The sequence below is a fragment of the Phascolarctos cinereus genome, unplaced genomic scaffold (genome assembly GCF_003287225.1).
Source record: "Phascolarctos cinereus isolate Bilbo 61053 unplaced genomic scaffold, phaCin_HiC Scaffold_3;HRSCAF=262, whole genome shotgun sequence".
Lineage (NCBI taxonomy): Eukaryota > Metazoa > Chordata > Mammalia > Diprotodontia > Phascolarctidae > Phascolarctos > Phascolarctos cinereus.
This window is the reverse complement of record NW_027555736.1, coordinates 76,087,451-76,105,648: the sequence shown is the minus strand read 5'-3', so window position 1 is coordinate 76,105,648 and position 18,198 is coordinate 76,087,451. Positions and strand designations below refer to the sequence as shown.

The 18,198-nt window shown below is 41.4% G+C and overlaps 2 protein-coding genes and 1 non-coding gene across 4 annotated transcripts in view; all 3 read right to left on the bottom strand.

Moving 5' to 3' along the window:
- The window catches only part of ALDH18A1 (aldehyde dehydrogenase 18 family member A1), a 66,244-nt gene extending 60,573 nt beyond the window's left edge, over nt 1-5,671 (bottom strand). For both annotated transcript variants that reach the window (XM_020996980.2, XM_020996981.2), the window contains exon 1: nt 5,564-5,671. The gene's annotated coding sequence lies outside the window, so the exon portion shown is untranslated. The remainder of the gene's footprint in view (nt 1-5,563) is intronic.
- An 8,406-nt stretch (nt 5,672-14,077) lies between these two features.
- Nucleotides 14,078-18,198, bottom strand: part of TCTN3 (tectonic family member 3) — a 28,578-nt gene continuing 24,457 nt past the window's right edge. The window contains exon 13 of the mRNA XM_020996883.2: nt 14,078-15,933. Coding sequence (XP_020852542.1) covers nt 15,715-15,933 — 219 coding nt within the window. The 3' untranslated portion in view covers nt 14,078-15,714. The remainder of the gene's footprint in view (nt 15,934-18,198) is intronic.
- On the bottom strand, nt 16,760-16,886 carry LOC144456431 (small nucleolar RNA SNORA17). The gene has a single exon (XR_013485524.1). It is a non-coding gene; the product is annotated as a small nucleolar RNA SNORA17 (small nucleolar RNA).

The window sequence follows — 18,198 nt, the reverse complement described above, 5'->3', positions numbered from 1 at the left end:
GGTTAGTTCCGGGAAGCAAAACAAGCATATCTTCAAGCCCTAGATTAGATGGTTGCAAACTGTTTTTAGCTCCAAAATGTATGATTCCCTAATTAATACCACACAGTAAGTAGCTGAGCTAAAAAAGTGCATAATGGAAGGGGCAAAGTTAAGATCAGGATTAGTGGACTGAAAACATTCTCCAAGTAATTGTTCTTTCCCTCCATATCTGAGTTACTGCTCCCCACAACCATAACTAAATAGACAAACTATAGCCTGGGCACTTCAATCATCCTCTCCCTAGGTCCATCTGGTGGCTTTGCTGCTTCCCAACTAATGTACTGGGTCACATCAGTACAGCGACAAAACACAATGTTTTAAGGCTTTTCCTAGTGCTGAATCCTCCTAGCTCACTGCTAGTTCTCTGGCCGTCTTTCCCCACTCTTTGCCCCTTCAATCTACTTCACAAGTATGGTCATTCTATAGGATATCGTTTTCATCTTTGTATCTTCAGGACCTAGCCCGCTGGCACACAGAAGTTTAACAAATTTCCTGCTTGTTAAGTGATAGTGAAATAGATGCTCACGAACTACTTTGGACCCATGGCAGAAGATAAGACAGTGCACATCTCGGCTTGAACAGAAAACTCAAGTTTATCTGCGTGACTCCCTCTGAAGCTTTCCCCAACTTCTAGGTAGATCTGCTGCCTAAAAGCTGCCTGGTGTCTGAGATACAAATCTTCAGGAGAATGGGATGTTTTCGTTTCTAAGCTAATTCACCTTCTGCTCTGCTGTTGGCTCAAGCCAGTGCCCTCCTGGGGAACGTGTCTCCAACGCTCCTTCTCTGAGTCACCTGTCCCATTCCCACTCCCATGCCAGGATCTCTCCTTCTAAGCTCCCACTGCCATTTCTTGGTACTTTCTGACACCACATTCTGCTCTGTAATATGTTTCTACCTTATTTCCTCCCAGATATTTATTCCTATTCTTCTCCCCATACCACAAATAATTATTTTACTGACAAGAGAGGAATGTATTCTTTAACTTCTACAGTGTTTTGTTTCCTTTCAATATTGACTTTGAATTATGTTTTGTTTCTTCTTTCTTTGCTCTTCATCCTCATACAAGTCCTCTCATATTTCTCTTAAATTTTTATATTAATTATTCCTTATTATGCAGCAAAATTCTCTGCTCTTTACTATCATTTTCACATTTGACAAATCATTTAACCCGCCCAGGTTAAATGAGGGAGCTAGCCCACAACTCTAAGATCCCTTCTAATTCTAAATCAATCAATTAATATTAAGCACCTACTATGTGCCAGGCACTGGACTAAGTGCTGGGATATAAAAAGAGGCAAAAAACAGTTTCTGGCCTCAAGGAGCTTACAATATAATGAGGAAGATAACATGCAAACAAATATATACAAAGGACGCTAAATACAGGACAAAATAGGAAATAAAAGAAGGAAGACACTAGAATAAAGAAGAATTGGGAAGGTTTCCCATAAAAGATGGGATTTTATGTTTTCCATGACTACACACATGTAACCTATATTGAACTGCTTGCCTTCTCAATGGATGGGGAAGAAGGAAGGGAGAGAATTTGGAACTCAAAAGTTTTATAAACCAATGTTAAAAATTGTTTTTATAGGTAACTGGGGGAAAAAATAAAAACTTAAAAAAAGATAAGATTTTAGTTGCGATTTATCCTTAACTATTTTAAGTCCTTATGACCTCACATCAGATAGCCACAACAGTATGCTAGAGGATCATTTACTCCCAAGCTTCTCTTTTGAATTCATCTTGTATAACAGACACTGCCAAATTAATTTTCCTAAAACAGTATTTTCTTTATGACATCCACCTGCTCAAGAACCTGAACTTGCTCCCTACTGCTCATGGGCATCAAACTTAAACTCCTCTGAGACTAACTTTCAAAGTCCTTCACAATCTAGTCTCACTGTAAAGACCCAATCTACTTCTTAACAGAAGACTCTCACTTAAATAATTTTCATTTCTTTACTGCTCCTGGCATATTCTACCTCTTTAAGTGAAATTCTCTTCCTCCAAGGCCCAGCTCAAATCCATCCAAGGCTGATGCTTCCTTATCTTTCCAGCCTAATCTCAGACTGATCCTTTTATAGGTGCTAAGCTCCAGCCAAACAGTTCTACCCAGACTCTGCACAGTCCTCCTCCACCCTACCTGTGCTCACCCTGTTCCTTACGCCTAAAAAGCCCTTCTCCCCAAATCTCAGCCCTGGCTCTTGGAATCCTAACCACATTTCAAGTTCCAGCTCTACCACCAGCTCTCCACAAACTCCCTGATCTCCCACCCTCAAATGGAAGTTCTTTCTTCCCCCACAGCAGCATGGCACTATATTCCTCCTTGCTTGAAGTAGCCAAGAGAAAGCTGACAGACCACTTGCTGAGGACGTCATAGAGGGGCTCCTAGTTCAGGTACAGGCTGGCCTAGATGGCTTGTAAAGTCCTTTCCAACACAAAGTTTCTATGATTTAAAAAAAAAATACCATTCGAGGTGCACAAAAATACAAAGACAAAAATGCCATCCAGGAGTCTTCAGATCTTGAAGAGCACTTTTGACCTGTCTTGTGCTCTTCACTTCTGCACTAGAGTGACTACATAGTACTGCACAATTGGGAACACATCTGATTGTTCCAAGCCCATCCTAAAATGTAAGCCTCCCTGAGAGCAGGGAACACCCTTTTCTATCTTTATCCCCGCCCCATCCCCAACCTAGCTTGGTGCTCCCTGTACATGTCAGCCAGATAATAAATGGTTGCTGAATGAATTTGAGCTTCATGATAACCCTGCCAGGTAAGACAGGCATTACAACAGGTTTGGTTTTGGGGGATTTTTGGGGGGGGAGGGTGAAAACTTATGATTTCATCAGAGAGGGAGTTCCCCGCAACCTCTACCAATTTGAAGTTGCAACTGTTTATTGAAACTGAAATTTGCCATCCTGGTGGCCTGTGAAACAAAGTGCTTAAAGGCATTGCCTAGATATATCAGACCAGATTACCTGGTTCCAAAGCTGACCTCTCAAGCCATTGCCTCAGACTACACCCCTTCTTAATCCCATTTTTCAGGTAAAGAAAATAAGCCTCAGCCAATGCCAGAATTTGTTTTATGTGATTATACATATTTGTTACAAAGGTTTTGTTTTGCTCTCTTTTTCAGGAGGAGGGGAAATGGAAGGGGGGGAAAAAGTGCATGTTCACTATTGGAACAAAAATAAAATTACATTAAAAATGAGTGATGAGGAGGTTCACTGCCCACAGCTATGGGACTAGAAAGATGTCAACACCAAACCAAAAGCTATCAAACTTTCACCAGCCAGTGATCCTTCCAATATACTATGTTCTGACAGACTGAAATCTGAAACTTCCTCAATGCAATATAGACACAGTAGATATAGAGGCAAGAGAGGAGATTTGGAGCCCGGGCTTAGAGCTGGACCTTCACTTTACTACCCTCAGACAAGTCATCTCACTTTGGGGCCTCAGTTCCCCCAACTGTAAAATGAGGGCATTGTACCAGACAACCTTCTAGCTCAAGCTCTATAAAGGAAGACAAAGTCTCAAGTCTATTTAAAGCAGATGACTAGTTCCTTGGAACAAAAGGTATTTGCACTCCGTTTACTTCTAGCAAACAGTTTTTGATATTTTGACTAAGTTGACAATTTCTCAATTCTGTTGTTTAGGAGTTCAAAACAAAATGACCTTATCTCAGTGATTTAAACAGAGCACTGAATTTCACTCCAAACCTTTCATAAAAACACTATGAGCCTCATGTTATGGAAAAACTTCTGATGATAAATGTAACTACCCAAAGGGATTTAAAAAAAAACCAAAACATCAAACAATAAAACATAGTCAAGAGCCTGTCTGTCCTACATGCCACAAATCCTTTTCCATGGCCTACTTGCAGTTTCCGGAACAGATTACTACCATCTCCCACCTCCAGACCTTTGTACTTACTATCTCCCATTCCTGGAATAATACTTGGCCCCCTCACCTCCACCTTAGTTTCCCTGCCTTCCTCCAAGACTCAACTCAAATCCTACCAACTTCAGGAGGCCATTCCCTGCCTCCCCTTATCAGCATCCTTTCTATCTACTCCTGAAGTCCAGGTTCTTTTTTTACATGTAGATATGTATGTGAGTGTGTATACACAGTTTGATAACTATGTTTCAGTATAACTGGTTTCCTTTATCAATCGGTCAACATTTTTACATTACATGTTTTGATGACTGTATTTCAATATAATTGGTTTCCTTTAGCAGTCAACTTTTTAAACCTAAATTGATAATTACATTTCAATATAACGGTTTACTTTTTCAGTCAACTTTTTTACATACATTTTTTGATAACTATTGCAATGTGATTTCAACATAACTGATTTCCTTTGGCAGTGAGACATCTAGCATCTATTAAGCACCTACTATGCTCAAGGCAATATCAACCTGAATGGCCCCCCTGATCTTGTCTGATCACAGAGGCTAGGAAGGTCAAGTTACCTGGTTAGTACTTGTATGTGAGGCTGCCTGGGAATGCCAGGTGCTGTAGGCTTTATTTGGGGGGAGAAAAAAAAAAGAGGCAGCTAGATAGATCGGTGTATAAAACACTGGGCCTGGAGTCAGGAAGACCTGAGTTCAAATTAGGTCTCACACACTTTATAGCTGTATCACCTTGGGCAAATCACTTAACTGTTGGCCCTAAACCACTAGAGAAGGAAATGGCAAACCACTCCAGCAACTTTGCCAAGAAAACTTCATGGACAGTATGGTCCAAAAGGTCACGATTGAACAAATGTGCCAGGTACTTTGCTAAATACTGGGGATACAAAGAAAGGCAGAAGACAGTCCATGGTCCCCTGGAGCTCACAGTCTAATCCCACGTATTTCATGCATTTGAAGACTTCATTCTGAGAAGGCAACCCTGGTTCTACTCTGCATCTATCCTCCTCCTACCTGGCTACCTGTCAGGACGTGCGCTCCCAGAGGTGGGGGTGGGGGAGGGCTGTTTCTAACCTCTCTCTGCATCCTCAGCGCTTGGCTTACATTCATGCTCAGATGACCCTTGGGTTTGAGAAGGGATGGGGAGGGGCGTGTCCCTGACTGACAGACACACAAACCAAGGTAAATAAACAGGTCCCCCAGGCTGCCCACCGGGATGGGTCGGAGGTGCCTCGGACAGGAGCCGGCTCCTCGAACTTTGCCCAGCTCCTGCACCGGGCCGAGGCCAAAGGGATGGAAGAGGCGGAGGCGGGCGAGCCGGCGCTTCTTGGGTACCACGACCCCATCCCCATCCTCCTGCTCGGGCAGCCGCAGACGCGGGTACCTGCCTCCCGGCACACGCCCCTCCCGACCCCCGGAGGTACCCTGCGGCTGCACGTGGGCACGAAGGCAGCGCCTGCGGACCTTTCCCCTGCCCAGGACCCCTCCACCTCTATCACCACTCTCCCCCCCCCTTCGCCGCCCCGCCGTACGCATGGAGACCCCGGTCCAGATGCGGGAGCGCCCGGCACGAGCCCGGCTCCTCGACCCCCGCGGCGGCCTGCTTACCCGCCTCCTCGGGCCGCAGGCCGCCTGCGCAGCGGTGCTGGAGGCTCCCTCCGGGCGCCGGCGACGTCTGCTCAGAGTCCACGTAGAGGCACGATTCTTAGAGCGCGCCCGCCCGCCCCTCCCCCGCCAGCTGACGTTCCGCCCGAGGGGAAGCTTACGCCAGCGGCGCAGGCGAACCGGCGGACGTAGCGTGAGCGGCCGCGGCTCAGCGTAAACGGCTTCCGAGAATCCGCGGCCCTACACGTGGCGGACTCCGCCCCTTCTCTGCGCCGGCCCCCCTCCGACCCCGCCCTTTGTCTCTCTGTAGACAGACGCGGGTCTGAGTCTGCGGATGGGACGCACTTTCTTTTTCTGAGTCCAGACGAGACAATAAAAAGTCTGTAGGCTTCTTGGCATCGGAGTCTTAATAGTCAAGGAAAGGATGCCCAGGCTGCGGTCTCCTGGTGTCAGTGGACTTGGTCACTCTTTTTTCATCAACAAACAATTCTGAGCATATACATAAAAATCTACCCTAGTGGGAGGATCCCAAGGGCTTTCAGGAGGCAATCAGTCCACGAATGTGTGTTGAATGCCTAATATTACCTTCATTTCGCGGGTGGGAAAATCCTGCAACAGAGAGGAAATGATTTGCCCCCTGGGTGGCAACACCAGAGATTCTACAATTTCCTAGGGAAACACTATTTCCCAAATTTCCACTGCACTGCTCAGAAAAGACAATAGACACTGTTTTCGGATCGAAAATGCTATATTTCATCCGTGACTGGGCGATTCTAATCCTATCGCTTCAGTCTATTTCTTTTCGTATTTGCCACGTTCCTCCTACTACATGCATGCACCACAGGGACAAATCCATATAGTGTAAGGCACTCTGGAAATAGTTAAAATCTAAGTAAGGGCCCTGTCACGAAGATGACGCCCCTCTGTCTCAGTATTTTTTTCCCAGGTCATTTCTTGCTTCTTGGATTCGGACTTCGCTTATGTGGCAAACGGGATCCTTCAAGATCCTCCACTGCCAGCTGTTTGTAGCAACTGGATAGCTCCTCCTGCCCAATTAATGAGCCAAGGAAAATGGCTCAGAAGTGTTTGTCTGGGGCTTTTTACACTTTATTGGTACCTAGTACGTGTCTGGTATATAGTAGGTGCTCCACAAATGTTTATTAAAGGAAACAATTATGGAAGACTGTCAAAAATTTAGTGGGAAATGATCAGTCTGGGAAAGAGAGAGAAAAGGCTTTAGTCTTACAGCTATAAGCTAGTTTGACATATGTTCCTCCTTGTTAATTCTTTCACCCCAAATCCTCCCCTCTTCCAACCTCCCTTATTACTTTTGAGGGCACGACTCTTCCAGTCTCTACTTAGGACTTTGACCTGAATTCTGGCAGTCTTTTTAAGCAGTCCTGGACTGAATAAAGCAATTTATAGCTAATTCTCTTTGGTTTTATCATTATTCTTTCTGTTGCATTTTTTTAGAGCTTTACTGGGGTATTTGCAAAGGATCTGGTATCCTCTTGGGCCTAAGACATTATTATCTTCCCACAGCTTTTCTCTATTCATTTCCTTTGATCTCTTATCTCTTGGAGTTGAAAAAGACTTTTACTCTTATTTATTTCTGTTAGTTTATATATCTTGGATATCCAACCCACATCAGAGATATTTGATAAAAAGACTCATTTCTTATGCCAAGTAGTATAATAAATTCAAGGGATCTGTAACCTAAATATTGAAGAACATAACATAAAAAAATTAAAATCATTTATTAATCACTTACTCTGTGCCAGGCACTGTGCTGGAGAAGTAGAACAATATCTTATACCACTATGAGTAGGGGATGAATTAATTTTTTTTAACTTTGATTTTCAAGTATTTTATTTTTTCCAATTACATGTAAAAATATTTTTAACATTCACTTTTTAAAATTTTGAGCTCCAAATTTTCTTCCTCCCTCAATGAGAAGGAAAGCAATTTGATGTTATACATGTGTAGTCATGCAAAATATATTTCCATATTAGTCATGTTGTGAAAGAAAACACAAAAAGATAAAGTTTTTTTAAATGCTTCAACCTGCATTCAGACTCCCTCACTTCTTTCTGTGGCAATGGATAGCATTTTTCATCTTAGGTCCTTCAAAACTGTCTTGGATCATTGTATTCCTGAGAATAGCTAAGTCATTCAGGGGCAGCTAGGTGGTACAGTAGATAGAGCACCTGACCTAGAATCAGGAAGATTTGAGTCCAAATCTAGCCTCAGACACTTAATAGCCATGTGATCCCAGGCAAGTCACTTAACTCTGTTTGTCTCAGTTTCCTCATTTGTAAAATGAGCTGGAGAAGGAAATGGCAAACCACTCCAGTATCTTTGCCAAGAAAACCCCAAATGGGGTCAGGAAGAGTCAGGAATGACTGAAGAACAAAAAGCTAAGTCATTCACAGGTGATTACTGCACAAATATGATGTTACTGTGTACAATGTTCTGTTTCTATTCACTTTACTTTGCATCAGTTCATGTAAGTCTTTCCAAGTTTTTTCTGAAAATATCCTCCTTGTCATTTCTTATAGCATAATAATATTCCATTAAAACACGTACTACAGCTTGTTCAGCCATTCTCCAATTGATAACCATTAGGGGATGAATTCTTAAAGAAGGGATAGAAGCAATTACAAAAGATAAAACAGATCATTTTGATTATATGAAAAGCTTTTACACAAATAAGATGAGCACATCTAGGATAAGAAGGGAAGTGGCTGACTTGGAATAAGTTTCAATGCTTTGCAGTAGATTGGCAAAAAGAAATGTAAGGAGTGTAAGAGAATTGGTTCAACCAGCACATGGATCATACCAAGGGAAAAACAGCAGATGTTTAAAGAGAATGGAAGCAGGGAAAGAAAGATGTAACATCCAACTAATCCCCCAACTTGTTTTGTGCTCATGTTTGTGGGTTGAGTCCCCAAAGGGAAGCTGCTACCTCAGGATCTAGGGTACCCTGAGGGTATATATTTCTTAAATTATAACTCATAAGCTTCTCATTAAAGGGGCTCCCCCTAACAGTTAGCCAGAAGATTCAATAAGCTCATAACAAAGGCTATACCTGGAATTCTCAAAATGACTCTCCAGGTGTTAGGGTATCTCCTAGTGGGCTGTACCTCTGCTGATGCACTGATGTGTGTGGGAAGTGAGAATAGTTGTGGAAATGAAAGGAGAAAAGAAAATTCTCATCTTCACCAAAGGTGAAGATCTGGTTTCTTCCTTGACTTCTGGACACTGTTTCTACTGTCTCCAGTTCTTAAAATGCTGACTGTCTACAAACCTAGCTATTTAAAGCCTCCCAGGGACATGGCCAAATTATAGCCTAGATAATTGCATTGCATAACTTTTCATCTAGGCATTCCCTATAGCAGGGCTTCTTAAACTTTTTCCACTCTCAACCCCTTCAGCTGTTCTTAAACCATGGGTCATGACCTCATATGGGCTATACCAATGAAATCATGAATCCAGACCCAGTCTTCAGTTAGGTAGATGGCAAGGTGGTTGGTTTTTTCCCCCGCTCTGGCTGCTGACAGATATACATAATAAAGCCAGAAATGATTGGTAGACAACAATGACTTAGTTTTCCTCCTTTATCTTTTGTTCTGGCTCAAATTAATTTGCATGTCAGATCAAGATGTATCTAAGGAATTTTTAATCCTAAACCAGGTAGTCTGGGTAAAAGACTGTAATCTTGGCTCAAGATAACAGGTTAAAAGATTTAATTTTAATTTTCACACTGTGCCCAGCACTGGCTAGCTGAGTTTGGCTATGACAAAAATGCTGTCCAACTGCCCTTACTAGGGTGAGGTCTTCTACTTGCCACACCATAGCACGCACCCTGTGATGACTGGCAGGGTACCCTGAAGAGATGAAGCTCAGAACCCAATAGCAGGAATAATGGCCCATGAGAGACCATGAAACCTGTAGAGTGATGTGCCCAGCAGACAGCAGTGAAGTCCAACAGAGAATAAGAAGCAAAAAGAAACTGTATTTCCCTGCAAGGGAAGGAAGCCTAGTCTACCAGATCTAAAACTGTATTATAAAGCAACAATCATCAAAACTACTTGGTATGGCTAAGAAACACAGTGGTGGATCAGTGGAATAGGTTAGGTACACAAGACATAGTAGTCAATGACTATAGTAATCTACTGTTTGATAAACCTAAAGACTCCAGCTTCTGGGATAAGTACTCACTATTTGACAAAAATTGCTGGGAAAACTAGAAAACAGTATGGCAGAAACTAGGCATAGACCAACATCTCACAATATATACCAAGATAAGGTCAAAATGGGTACACAATTTAGACATAAAGAAACTATAAGCAAATTAGGAGAGCAAGAAATAGTTTACCTGTCAGATCTATGGAGAAGGGTAGAATTTATGACCAAACAAGAGATAGAGAACATTATGAAATGCAAAATGAGTAACTTTGAATACATTAATTAAAAGGTTTTGCATAAACAAAGCCAATGCAACCAAGACTAGAAGGGAAGCAGAAAGCTGGGAAAGAATTTTTACACCAAGTGTCTCTGATAAAGGCCTCATTTCTAAAATATATACAGAACTAAGTGAAATTTATAAAAATATAAGTCATTCCCCAATTGATAAATGGTCAAAGGGTATGAACAGATAGTTTTCAGAGGAAGAAATTAAAGCTATCTATAAACATATGGGAAAATGCTCTAAATCACTATTGATTAGAGAAATACAAATGAGGTACCACATCACACCACATCAGACTGGCTAACATGGCAAAACAGGAAAATGATAAATGTTGGAAATGTGAGGAAATTAGAACTTTGATTGTTGGTGGAGTTGTGAACTGATCCGACCATTCTAGAGAGCAATTTGGAACTATGCCCAATTGATATGCATACCCTTTGATCCAAAATAGTACTACTAGGAATGTATCCCAAAGAAATCATAAAAAAGGAAAGAAGACCCACAAATACAAAAATATTTATAGCAGCTCTTTTTGTGGTGGCAAAGAATTGAAAATTGAGGCAATGTCCATCAATTGGAGAATGGCATGACAAGTTGTGGTATATGAACATAATGGAATACTATTGTTCCATTAGAATTGGTGAGCAGATGGATTTCAGAAAAACCTGGCAAGACTTGCATGAACTGATGCTGAGTGAAGTGAACAGAACCAAGAGAACACTGTACACAGTAACAGCAACATTATTCGATGACCAACTTTGATAGACTTAGCTCTTCTCAGCAACGCAGTGATCTAAGACAATTCCAAAAGATTCATGATGGGAAGTGCTGTCCACATCAGAGAAAGAACTATGGAGTCTGAAGGCAGATCAAAGCATACTATTTTTTTCTTTTTGTTTTTTCTTTCTTGTGGTTTTCCTTTTTTGTTCTGATTCTTCTTTCACAACATGCCTAATGTGGAAATGTATTTAATATGATGGTACATGTAGAGCATATATCAGATTGCATGCAGTTTGGGAAGGAAGAGATGGGAGGGAATTTAGAATTCAAAAGTTTTATAAAGGTGGATGTTGAAACTAAAAAGAAATTAAAAGATAGTTTAAAAAATGTATTTCCCTCCATCCTATTCCCCCTTGTTAATTCTATTTTTTCTCCTTTTACCCTGTCCCTGCTCAAAAGTGTTTTGCTTCTGTCTACTGCCTCCTCCAATACATCCTCCCTTCTATGAGTGCCCCTCCCCTTCTCTTATCCCTTTCCCCTCCTATTTTTCTGTAAGGCAAGATAGATTTCTATGCCCAATGAGCCTGTTATTCCCACTCTGAGCCAGTTCTGATGAGTAAGGTTCTCTCTCTCCCACCTATCTCTCCCATCTTCCCCATCACTGTAAAAGCTCTTTCATGTTCTTTTACATCAGATAATTTATCCCATTCTACTTCTCCCTTTCCCTTTCTCCCAGGGCATTCCTTTCTCATCCCTTAAAATTTTGGTTTTTTAGATAATCATCCCATCATATTCAACTCACACCCATGTCCCCTATCTATGTATACAACAGCCCTAATAATGAGAAAGTTTTTAGGAAGTACAAGTATCATTTTCCATGTAGAAATGTAAACAGTTTAATCTTATTAAACTTCTTATGATTTCTTTTTCCTGTTTATCTTTTTATGTTTCTCTTGAGTCTTATATTTGAAAGTCAAATTTTTAGGGCCAGCTAAGTGGCACAGTGGATAGAGCTTCAGCCTTGGAGTCAGGAGGACCTGAGTTTAAATCCAGCCTCAGACACTTAACACTAGCTGTGTGACCCTAGGCAAGTCACTTAACCCTGATTGCCTGATCAAGAAAAATTGTTTTAAAAAATTTGCTTGTAAGTCCTCTATTTCATTGAATGTCCATCCCCTCCCCCATTATATTGTAGAGGCAATTGGAAGTCATTGGAGTTGGATTTTGTTATTTCTTGATGTCTCATAAAGTCATTGGCTTCCACCTACCCAATTCTAGTTTTTAAGGAATTATTTTCTTTAGTGAGCTTTTATAGCTCCTCTTTCCAGTTGGCCAATTCTGCTTTTCAAGACATGCTTCTCTTCATTGAATTTTGTGCCTCTTTTACCATTTGACCTATTCTGTTTATTTAAGCTGTTATTTTCATCAGGGTGTTTTTGTGCCTCCTTTGCCAAGCTATTATTTTTCTCATGATTTTCTTGCATTATTCTCATTTCTCTTCCCAATTTTTCCTCTGCCTCTCTTACTTGATTTTTAAAATCCTTTTTGAGCTCTTCCATAGCTCGAGACCAATTCTATATTTTTCTTTGAGGTTTTGGATGTAGCTGTTTTAACTGTTTTTTTTTTTCTGAGTTTGTGTTTTGTGCTTCCCTGTCACTATAGTAACTTTCTACAGTCAGAATCTTTTTCTGCTGTTTGCTTATTTTTCCTGCCTATTTCTTGGCTTTTAACTCTATGCTAAAGTGGGGCTCTGCTTCCACAGCGCAGAGGGAACTGTCTCAAGCTTTGGGGTTTTTTTGCAGCTGTTTTCAGAGATAATTCTAGGAACCTGTAAGGTTACAGTTCTTCTGAAGTGGTATGATCTAGGGAGAGGTGTGTTTACTACTCTCCTGGCCTGTGCTCTGGTTAGTTAGCAACCAGAAGCACTCTTTTCTACCTTGGAACTATGACCAAAGTCCCAGCTCCCCTAAGGCCACAAGCTCTGGTATGCTATTGCTCTCCTCACCCTGGGATTGGGACCCAGATCCAAGTATGGGCAATGCACCGTCCTGCCTGCAGTACCAAAAAAGGACCCCCTGAAATTTCCTTCTGACCAGGTGTCAGCCCTTTCCATCTATGGGCCGAGGGGTCTGGAAAAGCCACTGCTGCCACTGATTCAGTCACCCTCAAGCCCTACTGCTGGTTTGCTGGGCTCCACTCTCACCCCAGTGCAATAATCCTTTCCTGCTGACTTTCTAAGTTGTTTTGGGCTGAAAAATTATTTCACCTCATCCTTTTGTGGGTTCCATTGCTCCAGAATTTTGGGGGGGGGCATTAGTTTGCAGGGGTTTTGGGGAGACCTCAGAAGAATCTGTGCCTTTTCTTCACTATCTTGGCTCTGTCCTCCCCCCATGATCCAATTGACAAATTCAGTCTTTTCTTAAGACCTCATCCTTTTCAACTTTTATTTAATTTATTTTGCTTTTCTGGTCAGGCAATCAGGGTTAAGTGACTTGCCTAGGGTCACACAGCTAGTGTCACGTGTCTGAGGCTGGATTTGAACTCAGGTCCTCCCGATTCCAGGGCCGGTGCTCTATCCACTGCATCACCTAGCTACCCCTTTATTTTTTTCTTTTCCACTTTTTCAAGAGTCATTTGTTACTGTTAACATCTATCTCCTCCAGACTACTCTCTTCTCTGGACTTCTGTGACACTATTTGGTCCCGGGTCTCCTGTCTGTTTGCTCTTGATTTCATTTGCTGGCTTATGCCTACCATGACCTGTAACTGTGGCTATTTCCTAAGGCTCTTTCTTGGGCCCTTTTTCTCTCTACTCCCTCTCTTGGTGACCTCATTTGCTCCCATGGATTTAATATTATCTCTGTGCAGATAACTCATTTTTCTATTACACACAGCAATATATCAATTAGTTATTAGACATTTAAAACTAGATGACCTGGAGACATTCCAAACACCACATAGAAGGCAGAGTTCATCACATTTCCTCCCAAACCCACTGTTCTTCCCATTTCCCCCCCAAGGCACCACCATTCTTCTAGTGTCCTATGTTCATAACCTCAGCATTATCCTTAACTCCTTCATAAACAGAAAGAAAACAGTCTTCAAGAAGGAGATGGTCAATAGTGTCAAAAACTGCAGAGAGATCCACAAGGTTGAGCATTGAGGAAAAGTCAAAGGAAGAGTTCTTTGCTAACATTAAAGAGAAAAATTTCAGCTGAATGGTGGGGACAGAAGTCAGACTGCAAAGGGGTTGAGAAAAGTCAATGGGAGATGAGCAAATAAAATCAACAGAAGCAGAAAGAAAAATAGGGAAAAATGAACATTAAGTAGTTTAAAAAGTAATGGGTTTATTCTAAATTTAAGTGCCAAAAAAGGGCATTTCCACATACACTTATTTCTGGAAGCCATGACTCTCTTAAGGAAGCCTAAGATGGTATTAGCTGTATTGGGGTTTTTTTTGCAGGGGGGGGGTAGGAGAAGCTGCCATATTACGTACACCATTGACTCATACTGAGTTTCATTTCTATACATATTACTTTTGTCTTGTTGGTTAATTCCTAGATATTTTATGCATTTTTTAGCTATTTTAAATGAAATTTCTCTTGCTGGATCCTTTTTTTTAAATTATAAATACATTGCTCTCTAGTAATGTCTCCCACATCTTATAAAGCTAGTTGTGGGGCTGGGGTTGTGTTGGTTTTTTTTGACTCAGGTAAAATTTTAATTTAGCCCTATGAAATTTCATTTTATTAGATGTGGCCCAATGTTTTAGGCTGTCGAGATCTTCTTGGATCCTGACTCAATCATCTGGTATGTTCGTTTTTTTCCAAGATTTATGCAAACTGAACATTTGGTAACCATTCCATCTATAACTTTATCCAAGTAATTGACAAAAAATGTTAAATGGCAAAGAACCAAGTACAGATCCCAGGGCACTTTCCATTTGAGAGGATGAGACCAACTTAGAAATCAAAAGAACATAGATTTTAGAGGGAGGGCATGAGAAGTCACCTATTTCAGTCTTTCTCATTTTAAAGATATGGAAACTACAGCTTAGATAGGTTAAGTGACTTGTCCAAGATAACCAAGATAATTAATTAATAAGGAGTAGATGCAGGATTCAAACTTAAATTCAGGAGTATTTCCCTGGGAATTAGTGCAACACCAAACAGTAAATCAATTCTGTACTCCCTGACCCTGGGGGAAAGGAAGAGGTGGACAAACAATACAGCTCTTAACTGCTGAAAAAGTGAACTGAGAGTGTGCTCCCGAGGCACTGTGGAAAGAGAAAGAGAGCTGCTTTTCCATTTTTGTATTAGCAAGAAAGTGTAGCCCAGAATGGAGCCAAGATGGGGTGTCAATACTTCTTTGTTCAGAACACTGAGTCCTTTTGTATTGCATGACAGTTACACTTTAACTTGTCCTTATTCCTGCAACAGATGATTCGAATATGGCTTTGGGTACACAGAAGCTTACTTTCTCCTTCAGAAGGAGAGTTAACTCCTCTCTGCTTAAGTCTATGCTAAGTTGTGTTTTCCTGGTCCAGACCTGAGTTTTCATTGGTGTAGGAAAATTCCAATATCAATGAAGATCAGCAGCCGTTGCGCAGCTCACACCTGCAGAATGCTATCAAGGGCGGAGGAAGGACACAAGAGCTGCCTGAGATCACAGGGCCGATGTGTGGTGAGAGGTAAAAGTCCTTTCAGACTCCCAATCTAGCCATGCACTATGCCTTGCTGCCACTCTTCTAGAGATTTACTACAAATAATTCAGATGAGGGCATTTTTGTTCTCTCTCTTCTGAAACACCACCATACCCAAAGACTCCTTCCCTCCTGTCCCATAATTGAAGGAAACATTTTTCCTTGGTCATAATGATGGACAGGAATCATAAGCAGGAAGGCCATCTTACAGCCCTCATTGGGAAGAATAAAATCTGATGCTCCTCCTTTCTTCAGCTCATCTCTAAGCTGAGAAGGCCAGGTAATAACACACACAAAAGACAACAGGAGTGCTCAAGCTTCTCAGAGATGCCATTTTTCCACTTGATTCCCCCTGAAAAAAAGAGGTGAATGGCAATATCCAGTTTTTTTCTAGCAGGCTCTCTGTAAACTTTGGCTTCTTTGTGATGTCAGTGAAGGACACAAAAGTTGTCAGAGATACTTCTACCACAGATGAGGGTAACTGCAGAAAGAAAGAAATGACAGGTTAAGCAGCCTGATGGCTTAGGCAGATAATTTCAATTTGATTCAACAAACATTTGTTAACTGCCTATGTGGTGTGAGGAAATTATGGACACAAAAGCAAATGAAACTCTCTGGCTTCAAGAAGCTTACATTCTACTTGGGAGATACAACTTGGTCCTAGACACACAAAAACAAAGTATATACAAAGTAGAATGAAGTTATTTCAAGAATGATGGTGTGCCAACAACCAGAAGGATCAGCAAAGGTCTCAGGTAGGAGGTAGCACCAGAGGGAACTAGGGAGGATGCTTTAGGCATGGAAAGGTATACCCATGAAAGAACATGGAGAGGGGCAGGTAGAATGAGGTCCATAGGAAACAGCCAGAAGGCCTGTGTGACTAGAAATGGAGCACGCAAGAAGTAAACAATGAAATAAGACAGGAAAGGCAGGCAGTGGCCAGTGTGCGTAAGGTTTTAAATGCTGGGCTAAGAAGTTTATATTTTATCTGTGAGGTTACTTGTTGGTCAGTAAAGGGATAGGGCCCATTAGTGTCCCCTCCCCTTCCAGCCTCAATGAGTTAGGGAGACCTATCTTCAAAGAGAAATAATATAACATCCATACTTTTTGATCCAGCCATCCTACTTCTGGACATATTGTGTTGTTCAGTCCTTTTACTCATGTCTAACTCTTCGTGACCCCATTTGGGGTTTTCTTTGCAAAGATACTGCAGTGGTTTGCCATTTCCTTCTTCAGGTCACTTTAAAGATGAAGAAACTGAGGCAAGCAGGGTTAAGTGACTTGCCCAGGGTCACAGAACTAATAAGTGTCTGAGGCCAGATTTGAATTCAGGAAGATGAATCTTCCTGACTCTAGTTCTAGCCCTCTTTCCACTGTGCCACCTAGTTGCTCCTACTGGACATATATCCCAAGGAAGTAAAAACTAGGGACAAAAACTGGAGGTAAACCAAAATATTCATAGCAGCACTCTGTTCTGACAAAGAACCAGAAACAAAGTTGGTGCCCATTACCTGGGGAATAGCTGGAAAAAGTATGGCAAATGAATATGATAGAATATTGTTATACAGTAAGAAATGATAAATATGAGGAATTCAGAGAAACATTGGAAGATCTGTATTAAGTCATCCACATGAAAATAATCTGATCCAAGCGAACAATTTACACAATAGCTGCAATGACATAAAATTAAAAGATCCAGCCTGTCTCTTACCACCCAATGACAGTGGTTGGGGGTGGAGGTGTAGGATAAGGGGGGGAGCAAGTATTAAGACAGAATCTCATATATACTGTCACTAATAGATCTTACATGGTCTTAGGTAGGGCCCTGCTGCTCAATTGTTTTTGTCTCAAGCTGGGGTTTAAATGAGTAAGAAGGGGGAAGCTTTTACATCCATGATGTGAAGACAATAGGCATCAATAAAACATATTTAAATAAAGGCAAAAAGTCAGGGAAAATAAAAGGGAGCATCTCTAGCCTTTTATTTTCAGTCTTGTAATGGGATCAGCAGCCAGCATGCAAGGAGCTGAGAAGTGGGAGATGAGGAAAGGCAAGCAAGGGGTCTAAGTTCCATCGAGGTTCTCAGCTGCATGGGTGCAGACTGCAACTCAACTATACCTCTCCCAGTGAAGAAAGACTAAAAGGAAATAGCTACAGTGCTGTAACTCTTTCCAGCTTTCAGCTTACAGTAGAATCCCAGATAGTACTTTATTTTTAAAATACTGAAATGGATGTCACGCTGCCAACTCAAACACACAGGCCACCAAAAACTTGTGTATTGTCTGTGATGGCTAGACCATGAAAAACTATAACCCCCTTAGGAGGAACACAGCTTTTCCCCCATGGAAGCCTACTTGAGAGCACAGAAAACCCTATGGCTCCACTGCTGTTCTTCCCTTACACCCCCATCAGATCCCACAACACTTCAGGGTCCACAAAAGCATGGCATACATGTGCTATGTTTGTGAAACTGGGGATTAACAGTCTTCTCTTCTCCAGTAAGTTAAGTACAAGTAAAGCTTTTTCAAAAACTCCTTCAAACGTTTCCCTATACATTGAGAAAACTGAGTCATCAAATGGCATTAATATAAAACAGCTAAGGACTGGGTATACCCACAAATGTAGAAGCTGAATCAAAAAGGTAGGGGAGTCTGAAATCGGTTCAATCTTTTTTTGAAGAAGCACTTGCCAAAAGTATCAGTTCATTTTGTGCCTTTTACAAAGTAGGCTAAATATTGATCTGGAACA